Source organism: Lactuca virosa, chromosome 4, assembly GCF_052849685.1.
Source record: "Lactuca virosa cultivar CGN04683 chromosome 4, Lactuca_virosa_CGN04683_v6, whole genome shotgun sequence".
Taxonomy (NCBI): Eukaryota; Viridiplantae; Streptophyta; class Magnoliopsida; order Asterales; family Asteraceae; genus Lactuca; species Lactuca virosa.
Genome location: NC_136429.1, coordinates 25,735,398 through 25,752,993, shown reverse-complemented (window position 1 = coordinate 25,752,993; position 17,596 = coordinate 25,735,398). Strand labels below are relative to the sequence as shown.

General features: G+C 34.8%; 1 protein-coding gene across 1 annotated transcript; it reads right to left on the bottom strand.

Moving 5' to 3' along the window:
• Positions 1-5,033: 5,033 nt before the first annotated feature.
• Positions 5,034-5,704, bottom strand: LOC145104199 (uncharacterized). Its single transcript, XM_079041474.1, has 2 exons — positions 5,575-5,704; positions 5,034-5,485 (listed from the first exon to the last, which is right to left on the bottom strand). Exons 1-2 carry the CDS (start codon positions 5,702-5,704, stop codon positions 5,034-5,036), a joined length of 582 nt encoding a protein of 193 aa, XP_078897600.1.
• Between the last annotated feature and the right edge of the window lie 11,892 nt (positions 5,705-17,596).

Sequence of the window (17,596 nt, the reverse complement as noted above, 5' to 3'; positions counted from 1 at the left end):
AATACAATAAAACGCCCTAATTATGGAATACAATCAAAAACCCTAATTCCACTCCGGAACATACATACAAAAATCCCTAACTAATAATTCTTTTGATTGTAGCATGATAGAACATACGCAATGGTTGTTACTACAACCTGCAGACCTGAACTTGGGCGCGAAATCATGGCGCGCTTACAAAACCGACCAGTTGGTGCGGAGATGTTTAGGCAATCATGTTTTGGTGATTATGTGCACATGCCGATGGGTGTCGAATGTCACCCTTTACTATGTCACTATCTTATGTGCAAGGAAGCTACTACTTTTGATCAAGTTGACATAGAATAGCTTCTATTTTCGATTGGTGACTATTGGGTTTGCTTTGACAGGAAAACATTCTGCTTGGTCACCGACCTGCGGTTCGGGGATTATTTCCATCTTAGTTCTGATTTTGCAACATTTAGAGAACGTGTGTTTCTATTTGTGCCATTTTCACGTTCGATGAGTATGGATGACCTTACGAACGTGTTCAATAACTCACTTCATCAATTAAGCAATGAAGACGTGGTGAGAGTCTCCCTGTTGTGTATGCTAGAGCAAGGATTTTTGGGGAAATATATGCGATAGCCAGTTACTAATGAACATATGGCACTCGTATCTAATTTACAGGAGTTTAACAGGTATAGCAATTTTTTACCCACATTACATCAAAATGATACATATACTTATTAAGTGTAATTTTTTGACATAGGTACCCATGGGGCAGATTAATATGGGATTTCACTTACAAACAGCTGCGTACCGTGTTTGATAAAATTGAGGGCCATTTGAACCCAAATTCGGCAAGAATCGGCAGTAGACACACATATACTCTGCAGGGATTTGTCTATACATTTAAGGTATGTACAATATGTTTAATAAGAGTTTTTAAACAACAAGTATTATGTCACACCCCCAAACCAAGGATGGCGGAAACGTCCGGGGGTGGAGGACTTCATGTATAATATCACAACACCGAGTATAATAGTGCTCAAAGTAAATACAACCATCATAGATATAATTGAAAAAGTTACACCAAAGTATGTGTTTACATGTTTCAAATCAATTACACTATGATGACAAAATGAAATGTTTGACGATTTAACGTCCCATCCTCAAAAGCTGTTGATTTCCTGTTTCACTGATTTCCTGAGAATACAAGTAGTTTCGAAAGAGTGTCAACAATTAAGTTGGTGAGTTCATAAGAGTTTTATTTGAGAAAGAAGCCGTTTTCCTTGTAAAAGCGATAGAGTACGATTCCAGAAAATTCAATATTTTCTTTATTAAATGTGAAATGAACGCTCCTATGTTATGCAATAATGTACCCTAGAAAGACATGTAGATTCCTTCTATAATCACCCAGTGTATATAAGTTATATAAAATTTAAGTTAAATAAACCGTCGAATATAATGGGTCTGCCCTAGGTCCACAACCAAACAAGGAACAGGAAGTAAGGCGGGCCCACCAATTCTAAGTCGATTGCGACTAAATTCTTATATAACTCTAACATGTACACTTAGAAAATTATAGCTGAAGTCTAACAATTCTAGATGAAACGTAGTTTTAATATCATGAAAGCCATTTAGTGTAAACCTGGTACTTTGTCATGTATACTTCAAGAAAAATCCCTTATTTTCCTTATAAAAAGTTATGTAGCTTTAAATCCCAAGACCGAGAATATGTGTGTGTGTTTTGTACTTATAATGTTTATAATAGTAATGTGTTTCCAAAGAAAATCCAATATTTTCCTTATAAAAAGTTATGTAGCCTTAAATCCCAAGACCGAGGATATGTGTGGGTTTTGTACTTATAATGTTTATAATAGTTTTTAAATAGATAAAACCCCTTTTCAAAGTAGAATTTTCCCTGTAAACTTGAAAGATTGTCAACTCCCTATGTGATTCGTTATAACCATACTATAACGAGAAATAACCTTCAACAACGTTCTTCAGACGTCAAGATCCTATGACTCTTGTCACCCGTAGACCTGCCGGTCCCGCTGTAGCTAGCAGCGAGGTGTGGGGTGTCAATCCCAATATAGATCTATACATAATTATCACGCTCTCCCTACAAGAGACTCTGGTTATAACTTATAGGAATTTGAACCCGTACTCTAAGAGTACGATGGAAGAATTGTCTCACAACTTACGTTAACTAGTTTACATATAGTTTGAGTATAAAACCTCTTCCGTGGTGGAAGTGAAATCACCTTTTATGAAATAAATTAGTGATATGAAATCCATAAACTATTACTATTATGGTTTATCATGTAGTATATGAAAAACCCATTTGGTTTGAGAGTAAAACCTTTTTCATGTAGTGTGCTTTTATCGAAAAATCCATAAACTATACTTTATTGTAGTTTATTATATGTGTTCGAAATGAATGGAAAAACCTTATCATGAATGACTAATTTCTTTTTATGATGATAAACTAACAAGAATGCATCCAACATTTAGAAACTTAGTGTTAGGCACTTTGCTCAACATACTACAAAGTGTTGTTAATATGGTAAGCTATGTAACTAGTTTTTAACCTTTCTGCACTGTTTTGAAAACATCCTAGAAAAATCATACGAAGTCGAAAACTAAATCCGTAAACTCTGAGAGTTTAGAAAATGTGTCTAGTTTATTCATAATTTTTATTATGATTTTTAGAAGTCTCTAACTTGTGTGAAAGTGTTCATATTCACAGACTGGTCCGAATTCGTTTATGAAATGATAGGGAGTTTTGTCAAAATCACCATAAAGTGTAGAAAACTCGTATGGAGATGTGCAAGTATTCATTTTGAAGGTATGAACCTGAAATATTTGAATATTAAACAGTTTTGAAAGATATTAAGTTTAAGATGGTCAAAACAGTCCGTGAATGGAACTAAACTTTCCTGTTGAAAGCTGATGTTTGAGTTTAGTTAAGTTTTTGGTGTTTTAACTTGTATTCCCCCCCCCCCCTCCCCTGAAAACTAAAGAAAACCGGAAAAATGTAGGGGTATGAACTCACCTTGAGTGATTTCTTGAAGAGTGGAAGGTCGAAGACGAGGAGTATCAAGTCAAGAACACTTAATGAACACGTGAAGTGTTAGATGATCCTAAGAACGATTTTTGGTGTTTAATGTGTGTAGATGATTCAAGGGTGTTATGAAAATATGGAATAACACTTGAGTTTATATGGAATACTTACCAAAAGTGAAGTAATAGCTCAAGAACACTTCCAAAAAGTGGCTGGAAGTAGAGAGAAAAAGAGGCTCTCTTGATGGTTTGAGAAGTGTATAAGTGTTTGAGAGTGATCAAAGTGAACCAAGAAATCCTCCAGGGATTTCTTTATATAGATGTTGCTGGAGAAACTTGCAAAGTTGAAAGGATGTTTACCTTGGTTTGTGTGATGTGAATAGGGTTGGACCAATGAGAAGATGACACATGGAGACAAGTGGGCACACTTGACCCACTTGTGGTGTAGGATACTCTTCTTAATGTAAAATAATGATTTATAATTAATAAATCCTTGAGAAATGAATAAAATATGAGTTTACGGAGTTTAAAATGATAAAAATATGAATTTGGTGAAAAATCCCCGTCAAAATCGTCAAAAACGGGCTTAACAGGCGAAAGTAGTCGAAAACCGGGAAAAAGGAGCGAATCTGCGAAAATCCGAGGTCAGGAGGCGAGGTTCGGTCCATGGTGCTGAGAACCGAGAGTGGGTTCGGTCCTAGAAGGAAGGTGAGAACCGAAGGTATGTTCGGTCCGGGGAGTCTCGCATGCGAAATAGACCGAAGGCGAATTTGGAGCGAAATAGACCGAGAGGCGCTCAGGAATCCGAACCGAAGGGTGAGTTTGATCTTTAAGCAAGTTTCGGTCTTGACAGGTTCGGTCCTTAGGGTTCGGTTCTTAAGGCTAGGTTCGGTTCCTATAGGGAGGCTTCGGTTCATATAGTGGTTTCGGTCCTATATGGCTATTTTTCGAGTAATCTTTCCGTTTTGAGTGATTTTTGACCAAGTTAAGGGTCGGGATGCCCCGAGTGATTATAAAAAGTTGAAATAAGTTCTGAGAGAGATTTGGGAGAGATTAGGGAGAGATTTGAGATAGAGAGAGATAGGGAGAGATAGAGCGAGAAAGATTGAGAGAGACTTTGTTTGTGACCTTTGCGAGTGTTTAACTTCGAAATGCAAGGTTTGTAAACCCCGTTTTGCCTTGTTATGAGCGTTATACGCCCCCGAAGGGTATGTATTAATGTTTTATCGAGTAGTTCCATCACTTACCCTGATTAGGGTTTAGATTTTCTGAACACGTGAAGACTTAAAGTGCGTTGTACAATAGTAAGCACGATGTAAACTCTAATATACAAGGGTTAAATGAGTTGACCGGATTGACTTGTTGACTTTATTTGACTTTGACTTGACTAGAAATTGACGGTTGTCACATATTGTAACTTTGTTAACTTGGTAAGTTGTTTGTCATCTTAATTTTATAGATTTGGATCTTCGAGACATTTCCCAACAGTAGTATTGTCGGTTCCCCTATACCGGGTGTTATCCCACGGGCAGTTGCATACCCTAGGATGAGGCGTTTGCATACACCTGATTGTGAACGTATTCTCGATGTTACTAATGTATGTAGTTTAGTCTACCTTATAATTTATAAATTGATATGACATAAATAAGTTACGATTAACCTTTATATATTGTTTTTTATACAACTTCCCCCCAACGAGTTGTTGCGGCCTACTACGCACGAGCGTGCTGCTAGGTAGTGGATTGAGAGTGTACAGTGGATAGATGTTGCATATTATGCTAATGTTTGAGTTATGGTTTTCTTTGTTAATGTTATGATATCGTACATACATCACTACGGGTTTTTTAAATCAATAGTATCATACTGTTGGCTACCTTTTTGACTATTATGTCTACTCTTAGACTGGACATTATTTTTGCCACTTGAATTGGTCCTACTTGAAGATTCACTTTTTGTTGACTCTGTGGGATACGGAGCGTCACAGTTTCTACTTGTGTGACCAAAGGCTACATTTTTTTTTGAATCGGACCTTCACCTTGGGATGGGATACAGTTATGGTTTTTAGGCCGTTCGGCTTGTCGTTTGTCCATCAATGGTGTCAAAACAACCATGACTTCATCTGGTTCTTTGTATTCAGCTGGAACTGGCATAGGAAACACAACCTCTTCATATGTTGAATGATAAGTTTTCATTGTGAAGTACGATGACACCCATGCACTATAGTGTTGATATCTTAGTTCTTTGAATAACGTCATAGCATGAGTACAAGGTATACCTGACAATTGCCATTTCCAACACATGCAGTGACGAATTTCCAAGTTTACTATACCATTTTTTATTTGGTCATTCACCTCATATATGCTTTGATCAATCTGGTATACCCGAAAACCAGATGATTTGTTGATCCTCATATCGATGACCTTTTCAGTATTTTCAATGACATCTTTTTTGCTTTCAGCTATAACATACATTTACGTATACGTTGTCATGCATAGTAAATTACACTATAATTATGATTGAACTATTAGAATATAGGGAAACACTTACCTCCAACATTACGTCTCTGGCACCACCATTGTTGCATAGTTGCTCGAAAAAAATCAATCAACATTGTTATTGGTAGTTTCCTTGCGTCTCTTGATAATGCATTGATGGACTCAACACTGTTTGATGTCATAATATTGTACCGAACCATAGGGAAACACGACCTTGCACCACCATTGTTGCATAGTTGCTCGAAAGAAATCGATCAACATTGTTATTGGTAGTTTCCCTACGTCTCTTGATAATGCATTGATGGACTCGACACTGTTTGATGTCATAATATTGTACCGAACCATAGGGAAACATGACCTTGCCCATCTATCGTTACCGATTCTGTCTAGCCATGCCTGACCATCATCATTTAGTGAACGACATAGCCTACTTAAGATTTCCTTGAAATCAGACTCTCGGTATGCCTTTGCAGCCTCCCAAAACAAAATCTATGTTCTCTCTTGCTTGCCGATCTTTGTTCTCATATTCATCAACAAATGGCGGCAGCAGAGTCCGTGATATGCATTCAGGAATACGACTTGAATGGCCATTTCAATTGAATTGGCTATATCTAATATAATAACCAAAGAGGACATGTCCCCTATACATTCTTTGAGTCTTTATAAAAACCAAATCCATGACTCTCCACTTTCAGTTTTCCCAACACCAAATGCAATAAGAAGGATTTGGTTATTACCATCCATGCCTACTACTAGGAACATGGTGCCCAAGTATTTCCCTTTAAGGTGTGCGCCATCAATGATAATAATAGGATGAAAACATCTTTGAAACGCTCGAACCTAAAAAGTAATTAATAATCTAATTAAAGTAAACGCATGTGTATGGACATTAAATATAAAGAAGTAGATATATAAAATATATTATCGCACAACCTATAGCCATGAATAAGTATTCAAATTTGTTGTCATCATTCGTCTTTATATGTGTGTAACCGTCCCCGGATTCTTCTTCTCCAAGTTGTAACAATATATAGGTAGTCTAAGAAAGCTTTCTTCAGGGGTACATCTCAATAGATTTAGAGCATACATTTTAGCAATCCCTGCTTGCCAGTATGAAACATGTACACATAAACGGTCATTTAAAGTTTGTTGTATCTATTTCCCCCACACCATATTACCGGTACTATCAGCAAATATGCCCTTCAAGAAGTGACCCAATACATTTTTGTTGGCTTGTCGGTGATGGGGACGTAGTTGTATGTTTGAGCAAGTATGTTTCTCTGATAGTTTAACCACTTGAAATGAATCAGTAGCATTATGTTTTGTTGCCGTAATCCGTCAGTCACGATTATCCATATAGCAAGCAGCTTCAAACCTGTCTTTTGTAGATTTATTCACTTTATATTGGAAACCTTCACTAACACTTTTTCTTTCCTAAATTAAGCTTAAGTTCTTCTTTGTTTTTGAAGAGTTAGAATAACTTAACATGGGAATTATAGTTGTGTAATGTGGCCCCTTTACGATTTTTTTTGAGCTAATTCGGGAAATGGTAAAGGATCAGGTATTCCCCAATGGGTGGGTTGTGTTTCTTCAGAATCGGACAAATAATAAGGAAACTTTTCCTATTGTGCTTTACGGGGTTGCGATAAGGGATCAGTTTCCTCTTCTCCATCTTCATGATCATCCCCATCAAATTCAGCGTAACTCTAAAAATGTTCCACTCGCTCTCCATATGGAACTATATTACCATCATCAAGCAACATCATTAGTTTTGTCTCATCATTCGCAGATTCATCAACATCAATAGTAAGTTCATCCTGAACTACAACCTTACATTTAGATCTATAATCACCCCCATGTATAGGGTCCTTGTAAGAAGGAACATGGTTGTTTGTCATAGGTAATACATTACAAATTTGGTTCCTTCCAGCACCGGAAGAACCATTTCCAAAACGATTTCCCTGGGAAATCGATTAGTACCACTATCCATAACATTATTAACAACAAACAATTATATGAGTTGGGAGGCATAGTAGTAACAAAACTAAGAAAATATCTAACATCACTATCATCATGAATACGCATAACTATATTTAATCTAGGACATTGAAAAGATAAACGAATTTGATTTGTGTGTAACCTGGAATTCGAAGAAACCAACGTAACTAACCTAACGTGTTGATATTCCTGGTTATATCTACACCAAAGCATGTGTAATCCAGAGCAAGATACTGCATACATCCGTCGATACGCTGCCATTACCCTCCACTAGAAACTGGAACTCTGAAAAAACCTATATACGTACTCATTCCGAAACGTTTTTCGAAAGTATCCAATATACAAATATATTAAAAACATAAATGTATTGCATATTTGGAAGAAAAATGTCACACCCTCGACCGACGGCGGAAACGCCGAGGTGGGCGACGTAAACCAGTAATCACAGTTATTGAACATACATTGAACAGTACAAATATAATCTTTTATTATTACCGAAAAGAAATTACATTGACAAGAGTATTGCTGAAATACTACACACGCCTAACGATCTGGCGTTCGCAATTGTATGATAAGAATATCGGAGGATCTTCTGTACAAACTCTTACGACCTTATAAATAACCTGAGAATACATGCATTAAGATACGTCAACAAAATTGTTGGTGAGTTCTACAGGTTTTGACACAAAGTTTTTTTTTATACCCAAAAATGTTTTATAAAATTTATCTGGTTGACCAACTTTTATAAACACGTATTTTTCTATCGAAAGTATAAAATAATTGAGACATAAAAGTATATTTAGAGTCATTTAGAAATGTCTTTTGCTCAAATCCAAAAATACACCATTTGTAAAATATATAAGTAAAACAAACTTATAACAACTTCTTGCGGTTCTTATGACCAAAATGCTTTTTATATAAAGATTTTGAATACCAATTTATGAAGTCATATCACACTTTGTGAAAACATAAAATAGCCAAATTTACTCTTAAAACTTTGTACAAACGCTCGTATAGTTTATATGTAAAACTCATATGTTTCAAATTTTATAAACTTTGTAAATCCGTGTCGTATTATTAATTAAGTATTATCTTACTTAATTTGGAAATTGACACTTAACCAATGGCGTAAACTCATCCCAAAATACTTTTCAATAACCGGTAACTTATGTCGTAAGGAGAGGTAGTTAACAGTCTAAACACTCTTACACACTCGGCCCAAATTGGGAGGATTGACTCGATCTGGACCTATACTTCTTCGAATAAAAATCTCCAATATAACAATTTGTCTATAACCTACACTATTCGTCGCTCCTCCACAAGCCACATAGGCACAATAAACAAGCCACACAGGCACAATATAAATAAAAATGGAGGAAAGGAGATCATTACTAACATTTATAATTAGTCGTATAGTAACGAAGAAAGAAACACTTGACGCTTGTTGTCTCGTCAGACGAAGTTGTAGCTAGCAACCACAGACGGAAAATAACGATTCGCATAAATCTTTCCATAAGAAATAGATCTACACCAAAATTCTTTATTATAAATCTATGCCGTGTACATAGACCTACAGTATATGATCCCTCCTGGATTAACGGTTATAGAGCTAGGTGTCAATTCCAGGATTTGATCCTTACAAAGGGAAAACACACCATCATAAAACTCTCTCTTTCACCCCTTTCGATACATTCCTCTCACAAGCACACACGGGATACACAATCCGCAAAATCCACGATGACAATTCTTCAACTCATAAAATTCGTCGTTCACTAGGGTCACTAACGTGAATCTTAGATTATTAAGATTTTTGAAGCTTAGTGAAATTAGTTAAATAGTGAAATTAACGTAGCGTTCGACTATTATGGCGATAATAATTTGAGTAGTTCCTTACTTCAGCTGATAAGGAGGATGTTCGTTCGCGTAGCCGAATACTCACTTATGTTGATGTTCGATAAGTTGCATAATTTATATGATATATAATTTATTGGGTAATAATCCCCAAAAATTCGAGAATTAATTATATTATCATATGTGATGAGTTTCGTATCACAACTAAAATGATTTATATTTTTATAATAATTATAAAAATAAATTATATCGTTTGCTTAGCAATTGTTTCCACATTATGATCGGGAGTATAAAAATAATAATTTATTTTTGGTATATTTTCAATTAATTATTATATATATTTGTCAAAACTTCGTTTATAGTCGTTTAAGACAATGTACATTTCCTTTGTACACAATTACATTGAATAACATATTTTGTTATGATTATAATGTCTTTTTATGATTTCTCAATATTTTCGCGCACATATATACGACGAATATTACAGTTTAGGATTCGTCGAATAACTTATATCTTTATATCAATCTACTTATAATCGTGTGATTTTTATTAATATTAACTAATATATCACAACAAGGTATAATTTTATCATTTATAGCATTCTACTATAACTTATATAATTTATTAATGCTTTATACCTTTTAGATTGTTATTTTCATAAACTCTTAACCAATAATAAAGTATGATGCCATTTTATGTATAAGATTTGAAAATCATCAAAACTTTAAATAGACACTCATGTATTCTCCCCCAAAATAAAAAATGTAAAAGAGGGGCCGTAGAAACTCACATTCGATGCGTGATCTCGATCTAGGCTCGGTTCGTGAAGTTTGTTGTGAATAACCGCAAAGTAACAATTCTTGGGCTTTAAAACATTTCCGGGTTCGTTTTGTAACCAATTAAAATAAAGGAATTGTTGTGTTCCATTATTAAAAACAATGGGGACTGATTTAAATAAAGCAATGTATTGGAGGGCTGATTTAGTAATTATACACCAATAATAGGGTTGTTGATCATACAATTACCACAAGGGTGGGTTTTGCTCTCTTAAAATAAGGAAGGACTAATTTTGCCAAGTTCATCAAATATACAAAGAGGGTTGCGTCTTCTTCATCCGTTCATTAGGCCGAGCAAAGGAAAAGGAACGAACGCTTTCATCAGAGGGGTCGATCGGAGGTGGAACGGGAACAAATGCATGAACCGAGGGCAAGCCTTTCTTGTTTCAGATGACTCAGGGGGTGTTTGGCTTATCTTTTGAGAGCCCAAAAGTTCTTTTTGGAAAAGATAAAATGCAAAAGATGTTTGGTAAAAGCATTTTAAAAGCAACTTTTTGATTTTTGATATAAGGAAAACTGACTTTTTGGAAAAGTCAGGAAATCCTGACTTTTTGTAACTTTTGCCAAAATGACTTTTGTCTCCCAAAAAGATAAACCAAACACCCCCTCATTGCCGGCAGCAAAGGAAAACAAAGGGAGAAGGGGATCTCCGGTCTTCACTTGTTCCAGAAAGAAAAGGGAACGAAGGCAGTAAGGAATTTGTTGTCGCCTGCGGTGGCGAGGGAGGCTGTTGCTGGCGGTAGCGGTGGCGCGTGGGGCTGCTTCGACAACTCCCCTTGGCCTCCCTCCTCCTGTCGTCGGTAGTTAAACTCAAAGAAAGGGCAAGGCAGATCGGAGCATCTAAACAGCAACAGTCGACATCCATGGGCGGGGTTTAATGGCTTCGATCGGCAGAAGAAGAAGGAAGAAGACGGTGGGTTTGGATGGTGCTTCATCGACCGGTGGGGGATGCAATCGGCAGCTCCCTTATGTTTTCTTCTTTCTGAACCGATGGTACAATCACAGAGGGAATACAACAACATTCAGGGGTGCTTGGATTGTTTCAATCGACAGGTAAGGCACAAGGAAGAACACAAAAACTTCTTCTTCTTTGATTGATTAGATAGGAACTAATGAAATATTGGATATATGGGGTTTGTTTTGATTAACAGGGAATGAGTAAGAAAAGAACCAAAAGAAGAGGTTGATGGCCTCTTGTTTCTTGGCAGCCACGATCAAAGAAAAAAGAAAGAAGAAGATGGAAGAAAAGGTTGCTAGACTCTTTGGTTTTGGAATGCCACAATTGGAGAAAAGAAACAATAATAAAACAAAGATCGAGTGTTTTCAATTGTGTGTAGCTTTGGATAAGTTGAAGTGTAGAAGAAACATAATTGTCAACTTCATTTATTGGTTGTACTTTTAGATCGATTTAAAAGCAATGTCATGCTTCAATCATTCTATGTATTGATGTATATATTATATGTATTTGTATATGTATAATCATGTATTTGTGTATGTAAAAACATGTATTTGTGTATTATTTTGTGTATTATTGAGTGATGTGTATGGTAGAAAATATAAATGTAGAGGCTATAGTTATATTGTTGAAAGTTTAGTTTCAATTATTCTTGACTCAAAGTATCAAAAGTACAATGTCATGTGTATATAAAAAATGATGATATTTTTATAACTTTCTCGATTCGTGTGCCCTGGGTCACGAAATCAAATAATTTTTCTGAAATTGTCAAATAATAATCTTGTTTATAAGGTTTCCAAAAATTCAGACAGATCTTAAATCCGATACGTAGAACTCCGGTAAAATCCGTTTAAAGTTTCGGGATTTATAGGATCGGTTTTAACAGATTATATGAATCTGATTTCGGTTGACTTTAAAAATATTATAAAAATATAATAAAATAATAGAACTTGGTCTGAATTAAAAAAAAACATGTTCAAATACGGTTTACGAGACTCATAGCTGTTCCAAACGAAACAATATACGATTGTTTCAAGAAAATCAAATAAATACTGATTTTTATAATTTTAAAGAGTCGTAACTTTCTCATACGACCTTTGTTTTGGTCGTTCGTTATATCCACGAAATCAGGAGAACATAATCTACTCAAATATCTATTCCATAACTTTAAAATATATTTAATACAAAATTTTATTTTTAACGCCACCAAAAATTAATTTTTTTTGGCGATTTTCGATTCGATCTCAACGATAGAGGGTTTTAGGCCGTTTGAGATGTTCTAAAAGCAATTATGAATATAAGTTATTTAATATACTTTACAAACATAAAATTATTGGTCTTTATTGCATAACGGTTTGACCGCCGAACTCTGACCACTTTTTACCAGTTGTTACAAAAAACATAGAAAAACCCTAATTATATCTCTCCGGAACGCACTCCAGAATGTATACGGTCGTTCCGAACGTTAGTCCGAAATACACTTTTCCAGTCCGGAAGGTACAGAGTGTCAGATTCCGGACCTCATCCCCACCAACCAACAACCCCTCCGGAACAATATCATAAATACTCCGGAATATCATGTTCCGGAGCACACCTCCGGAACAAAACATCATACTCCGGAATGCTATGTTCCGGAACAAGTAATCATTTTACCAAAAAGAAAAAATGTTGGTTATTTTTGTTAAAATGGTCGTATATAAGGGTTAGATTACTCAATTTCCCTATTTTAAATATGTTAGATGCCAAATCCATAAAAAAAATATTAGGGAAAACTTTTGAATTATTTAGTTATTTACAATTTTCACCAAACCAAAAAGCCAAATGTACATTCTACCCTTAATTAGACTCCTCCTGCATTCCCGCAGACCAATGAGACTTTTTGACATCCCTAGACCGATTCAACTGAAAAGGGGCTTTAAAAATCTTGAAAGTAGACCTGGCAATTCGAGATACGGATATACGAATTTGTGAGAGACACCGACACGAATACATCTTGAAAATTGAGATAAAACTTATTTTCTCATCGTATAATCGTATCGTGTCAAATTCGTGACTGACATGTTTTCATGACATGAATACACGAATTGTTAGGTCGACTTGAAACCCACTAATATATAGGCTTTAAAAACGTTATAGAGTTATATATTATGTTCCATAGTTACATTTTAGTTTTGTTATTTAAAAAAATATCATATGTTGTGCTTCTTAGTTCTTACGTAAACTATATATTTTCGTGTAAGACTAAGAGGGTATTTGACTGTTCATCTAAAAATGACTTTTTAATTTATTGATTTCTTGAAAAGTCAATAAGTTAAAAAAAATGTTTAGATATAGAAAAAGACCTTTTAAAACAGTTTTTTGTTTAATTTTTGAAAGTGAGATTTTAAGAAGTCATAATTTCTAACTTTTTGAAACAACTTATGACTTATTATGTTTACAAAGTAGATAAAAGATAAAATTAAGTCAAATATTTTTTAACTTATTAACTTATTGACCTATTGATTTTTATAACTATAAAAAGCTAATCCAAATATTTTTATTTTAAATTTTTTCCCCTCCTTCGTAAGTCAATAACTTCTTTATTTTGAATAAAAAACATTTTTAATTTCAAAATAAAATCCAACACCCTCTAATTATATAATCAAGCGTTGTCATAGTCACTGAACCACTATTTCTTTTGGATAAATAAACAACGTTTAATCGAAATTTGAAAATATTAAAAGTAAGGAAAATCAATGTCCAAAATTTGTTTGTTTTTAATTTTTATTATTTTATATTTTGTATCCGTGTATGGTTAAAAATTGATCCATTGGTCTCTCTCACACAAACACACTTGAGAGAGAGATAGAGAGGGGGAGATTTTAATCAATACAAAACGTTCTTTATGTTTTTGCTTAATTTGATTTGTTTTGAGAATAGTTTAGTAATCTAATGTGTTAGGGTGCAAAGTCACTCTTGGATGTAATATTTTAGGCTTACCTTCTTGTATGTGTAAATGGGTTGAGTCTTTCCTATAAATAGGAAGTGAGTGACTCCCATTATGTAAGGAATCATTTGGAGTGTTAGACTAGAGAGAGAAATTGTGTACAAACCCATTTGTATATCCTTTCTAGATCTAATATGAGCTTACACAAAATTATTTACTCTTTGTGTTCTTGATTTTACATGATGATTTACTAGATCTTTCTAGTTCCGCACATGCCATCATAATCAACACCACTACAATTGGTATCAGAGCAGGTGTTCTTGATTTGATCAAGAATTGATCCTTGATGACAATCTTGATTTGGTGATTCATTTTTTGATCATTGATCTTCGTGATTTGGAGAGTTTGGATTCTAGAAATCGAATTCATCTTTGATTCTACTCATAATTCGATTTTCTTCACTAGAATTCAAGTGATTTTTGCTTTATCTCTCTAGAAAACCCATTCAAAATCACTTTCTCTCTCTAGAAAACCCAAGTTCATATCGTTTGATTCGAAAGAAAAGAAGCAATTATGGAGAAATGGATGATACATAGTAAAGAAGTTCAAGGTGAATGCACTTTTGAATATCTTCTTTATAGCTTGACTGTTGGATTGAAAAGTGAATGTGATATCGTAGTAAATGGAGAAAAGAATGAAGTTGGAGAATTAATTAGTTGTCCAATTTATCAAACAAAAGATTTGTTTGATCGTTTGGTTACAACATATCAAAAGAGACGAAGAAATAGAAGAGATGAAGAAGTCATAAAAGGAATTTCTCGTGATGAATGCAAATATGGAAGCAATAAACTTGAATATTATACAGATTACCGTGAAGCTCGGGATGGTGTTCATGATGATGATGATGTTCAAGAAAAAGGAGTTCAAGTTGATTTTCATGATGAAAAAGTTTTTTGCTCGATTGGAGTTCAAACCGATGATATTTTGTGTTCTTGTGATTCGTTTGAAGGAATGATTCCTTATCGGAAGCCAATGATCCAAGAAATTCACAAGTATCAAACTCCAAAAGATTTGATTCAAACTCAAGAAGTTGTAGAAAGTGGGTTTGTTCATGGAGTCGAGTCTTCAAGATGCAAAAAGATGAGAAAGAAAAAGAAGAAGAAGATCAATCGCAAAAACAAGCGGGTTTACTCACAAAAATCGTCAAATGTTGTGAAGCCGAAATCCGTGAAGCAAATTTGGGTTCCAAAGCAACAATCTTCAAATGTTGCATTGAATTTGAAGTCAAAACCCAAAAGTGTTGATGGTTCTTTTGAAGATGTTCTTGGATCGATGAAGAACACGAAGAACGAGTTGTACATCTCGCATAGTGGGTGGTACAATGTTCAAATTGGAGATTTCCTCATTCCAACAAAAGAACCAAAATCTTCTAAATTTGATTCATTCGTTGAAAATGGAACTCGATTCGTCAAAAAGGTATCTCAAATTCTCAAATGGATTCCAAAACGTTCATGATTTTGATTCGTACTTTGCGTTTTTCAATTTTTGATCGATTTGCCTCATTGGATCAAATCCATTTCAACCCCATTGATTGATCCAATTATTTTTGTTTGATCTTAGCCTAATCATTTCAATCCATATCTTTTGAGTCCAAAATTCAAGTTTATTACTGTTCATCAAAAGCCAAAATCGACATATAATACTGTTCATCGATTCATATTAATATTTGGCCCATTATTCAATCCAAAGCAAAAATCTGATTGCACTAGTCCAATTATTTGTTCAACTTTTGTGAAGAGTTACTGTTCATAGATCATTAATAAAGCCCAAAATTGTTTATCGGACATTTATCAATCGAAAAGCTATTCTCGTTCTCACGATTGTGTTCTTGGCTATCTATCAATTCAGTTCTTTATTTCAACAATATCAATTCTTGAACGATTACTTCTTCTTCATTTGATCTCATTCTTATGTCGATTTGGTATGAGAATCTTATTCTGGTAATCAATTTGAAGATCTAGTTTCTGTTTATGCACCGATCTGAATATTGATGATGATTATTTCAAATATTGTTACTGGAATTGATAATCGATTGATGAAGTTTTGGAGTCGAAATTGGTTGATTGGGTTATTTGATTTCGAAATCAGGTTCAATTTGGTGTTAATTGTTGATTTCGATTTTGGTTGGAGTCCATTTCTGCATTTGATTTGGAGATTGTCGACTGATGAAATACAAGTCAACCTGGAAAGTCAAAATTAGTTATTTAGCTTTCGTTTCAGTGACTGATGATTCGAAATTGTGATGGATTCGATGGTTGGTGTTGCTTGGTAAGGTCGAAATTGATTCTGAAAACTTGATTGAGTTTGAATTCGTTGGACTATTGGGTTAATAACGAATCGACTGGGGAAGAACAGATGGATTGACTGTCGACGGTTTGGAGGTCAAACAGCCTTCACTGTGGAATTTTGGAATCGATTTCAAAGGATTAATAGTCGAATGTTTGAGAAATCTGAAAATCGATATTGGGTAGATGATTTGTATTTTGGATCACAGAACGAAAGTCGGAGTCGAGAATCTGATAACGAAGTTTTGTTGGTGTATTGGAGTCTGAATTTACTTGTTGATTGAGTATTCGATTATTGAACGATGCGTCGATGTGCGAATACTGTCCTTTGGTGTCGATGGTTTTGAAAAGCGAAAACTGGAGTTTATAATCGATAGCTGATTAACAGTTGATTTCAAATTTGGTGTATTTGGCTGAAAAACGAAGCGTGAATGGATTGATTTCGTTTGTTGATGGTTGATGTCGATTGTAGATTTTTGAGATCGGGTTCGAATGGTTGAAGGATTGGACAGTAGTGTTCTTGAGTTCGTATGTGTGATAATCAATTTGGGTTAATTGAAATCAAAAGAACAGATGGGAATGAAGATTCGAATGGTTTGGATGGAAGTCAAAAGCGAATGGTTGATCTGTGAAAAGAAAAGGTCGATAACTGGGTTTGCTGTAAAGAACGAAGGTTGTTTGTTGTTGATAATTTTGATTTGGAAAGAATTTGGGGTGAATGTACAAAGGGTCTCTGTGTTTGGATTTTGAAGATACGATGGGTCGATTCAGAGGTTGGATGAATGGCTAAGAAGTTACTGTTCATTACTGTTCATTGGATAGGCTTCGAATGCTTCGAATTCGTGTGTTTGGGAAGATGATTTTCATACGAAGAGGAGAGAGAAGGAAAATATTCGTATGTTTGGTTGCAAAATTTTCGTGTGTTTGGATGCAGTTTTGTACGAAGCGTACGAAGGGAATTGTCTGAGAAACAAAATTGGGGAAGAAAGAAGGAAAAGTTTCGCATATGGCCCTTATAGTTTCGACTGTTTGACAAATTTTAAATACCCCTTCTTATGATTGGTAAAGGATTCGTATGATTGGCAAAAGTCTTCGTATGTTTTGATCAAAAAGCAGATTTTACAAAAACAGCCCCTAAACTTTCGAATATTTGGCAACTACAT

Bases quoted from the DNA above. Each gene is read 5' to 3' on its own strand.
- LOC145104199 (XM_079041474.1), bottom strand. From the start codon at position 5,704: ATGACATCAAACAGTGTTGAGTCCATCAATGCATTATCAAGAGACGCA. The intron at 5,486-5,574 runs GTAAGTGTTTCC...TGTATGTTATAG, and splicing joins CCAGAGACGTAATGTTGGAG to CTGAAAGCAAAAAAGATGTC.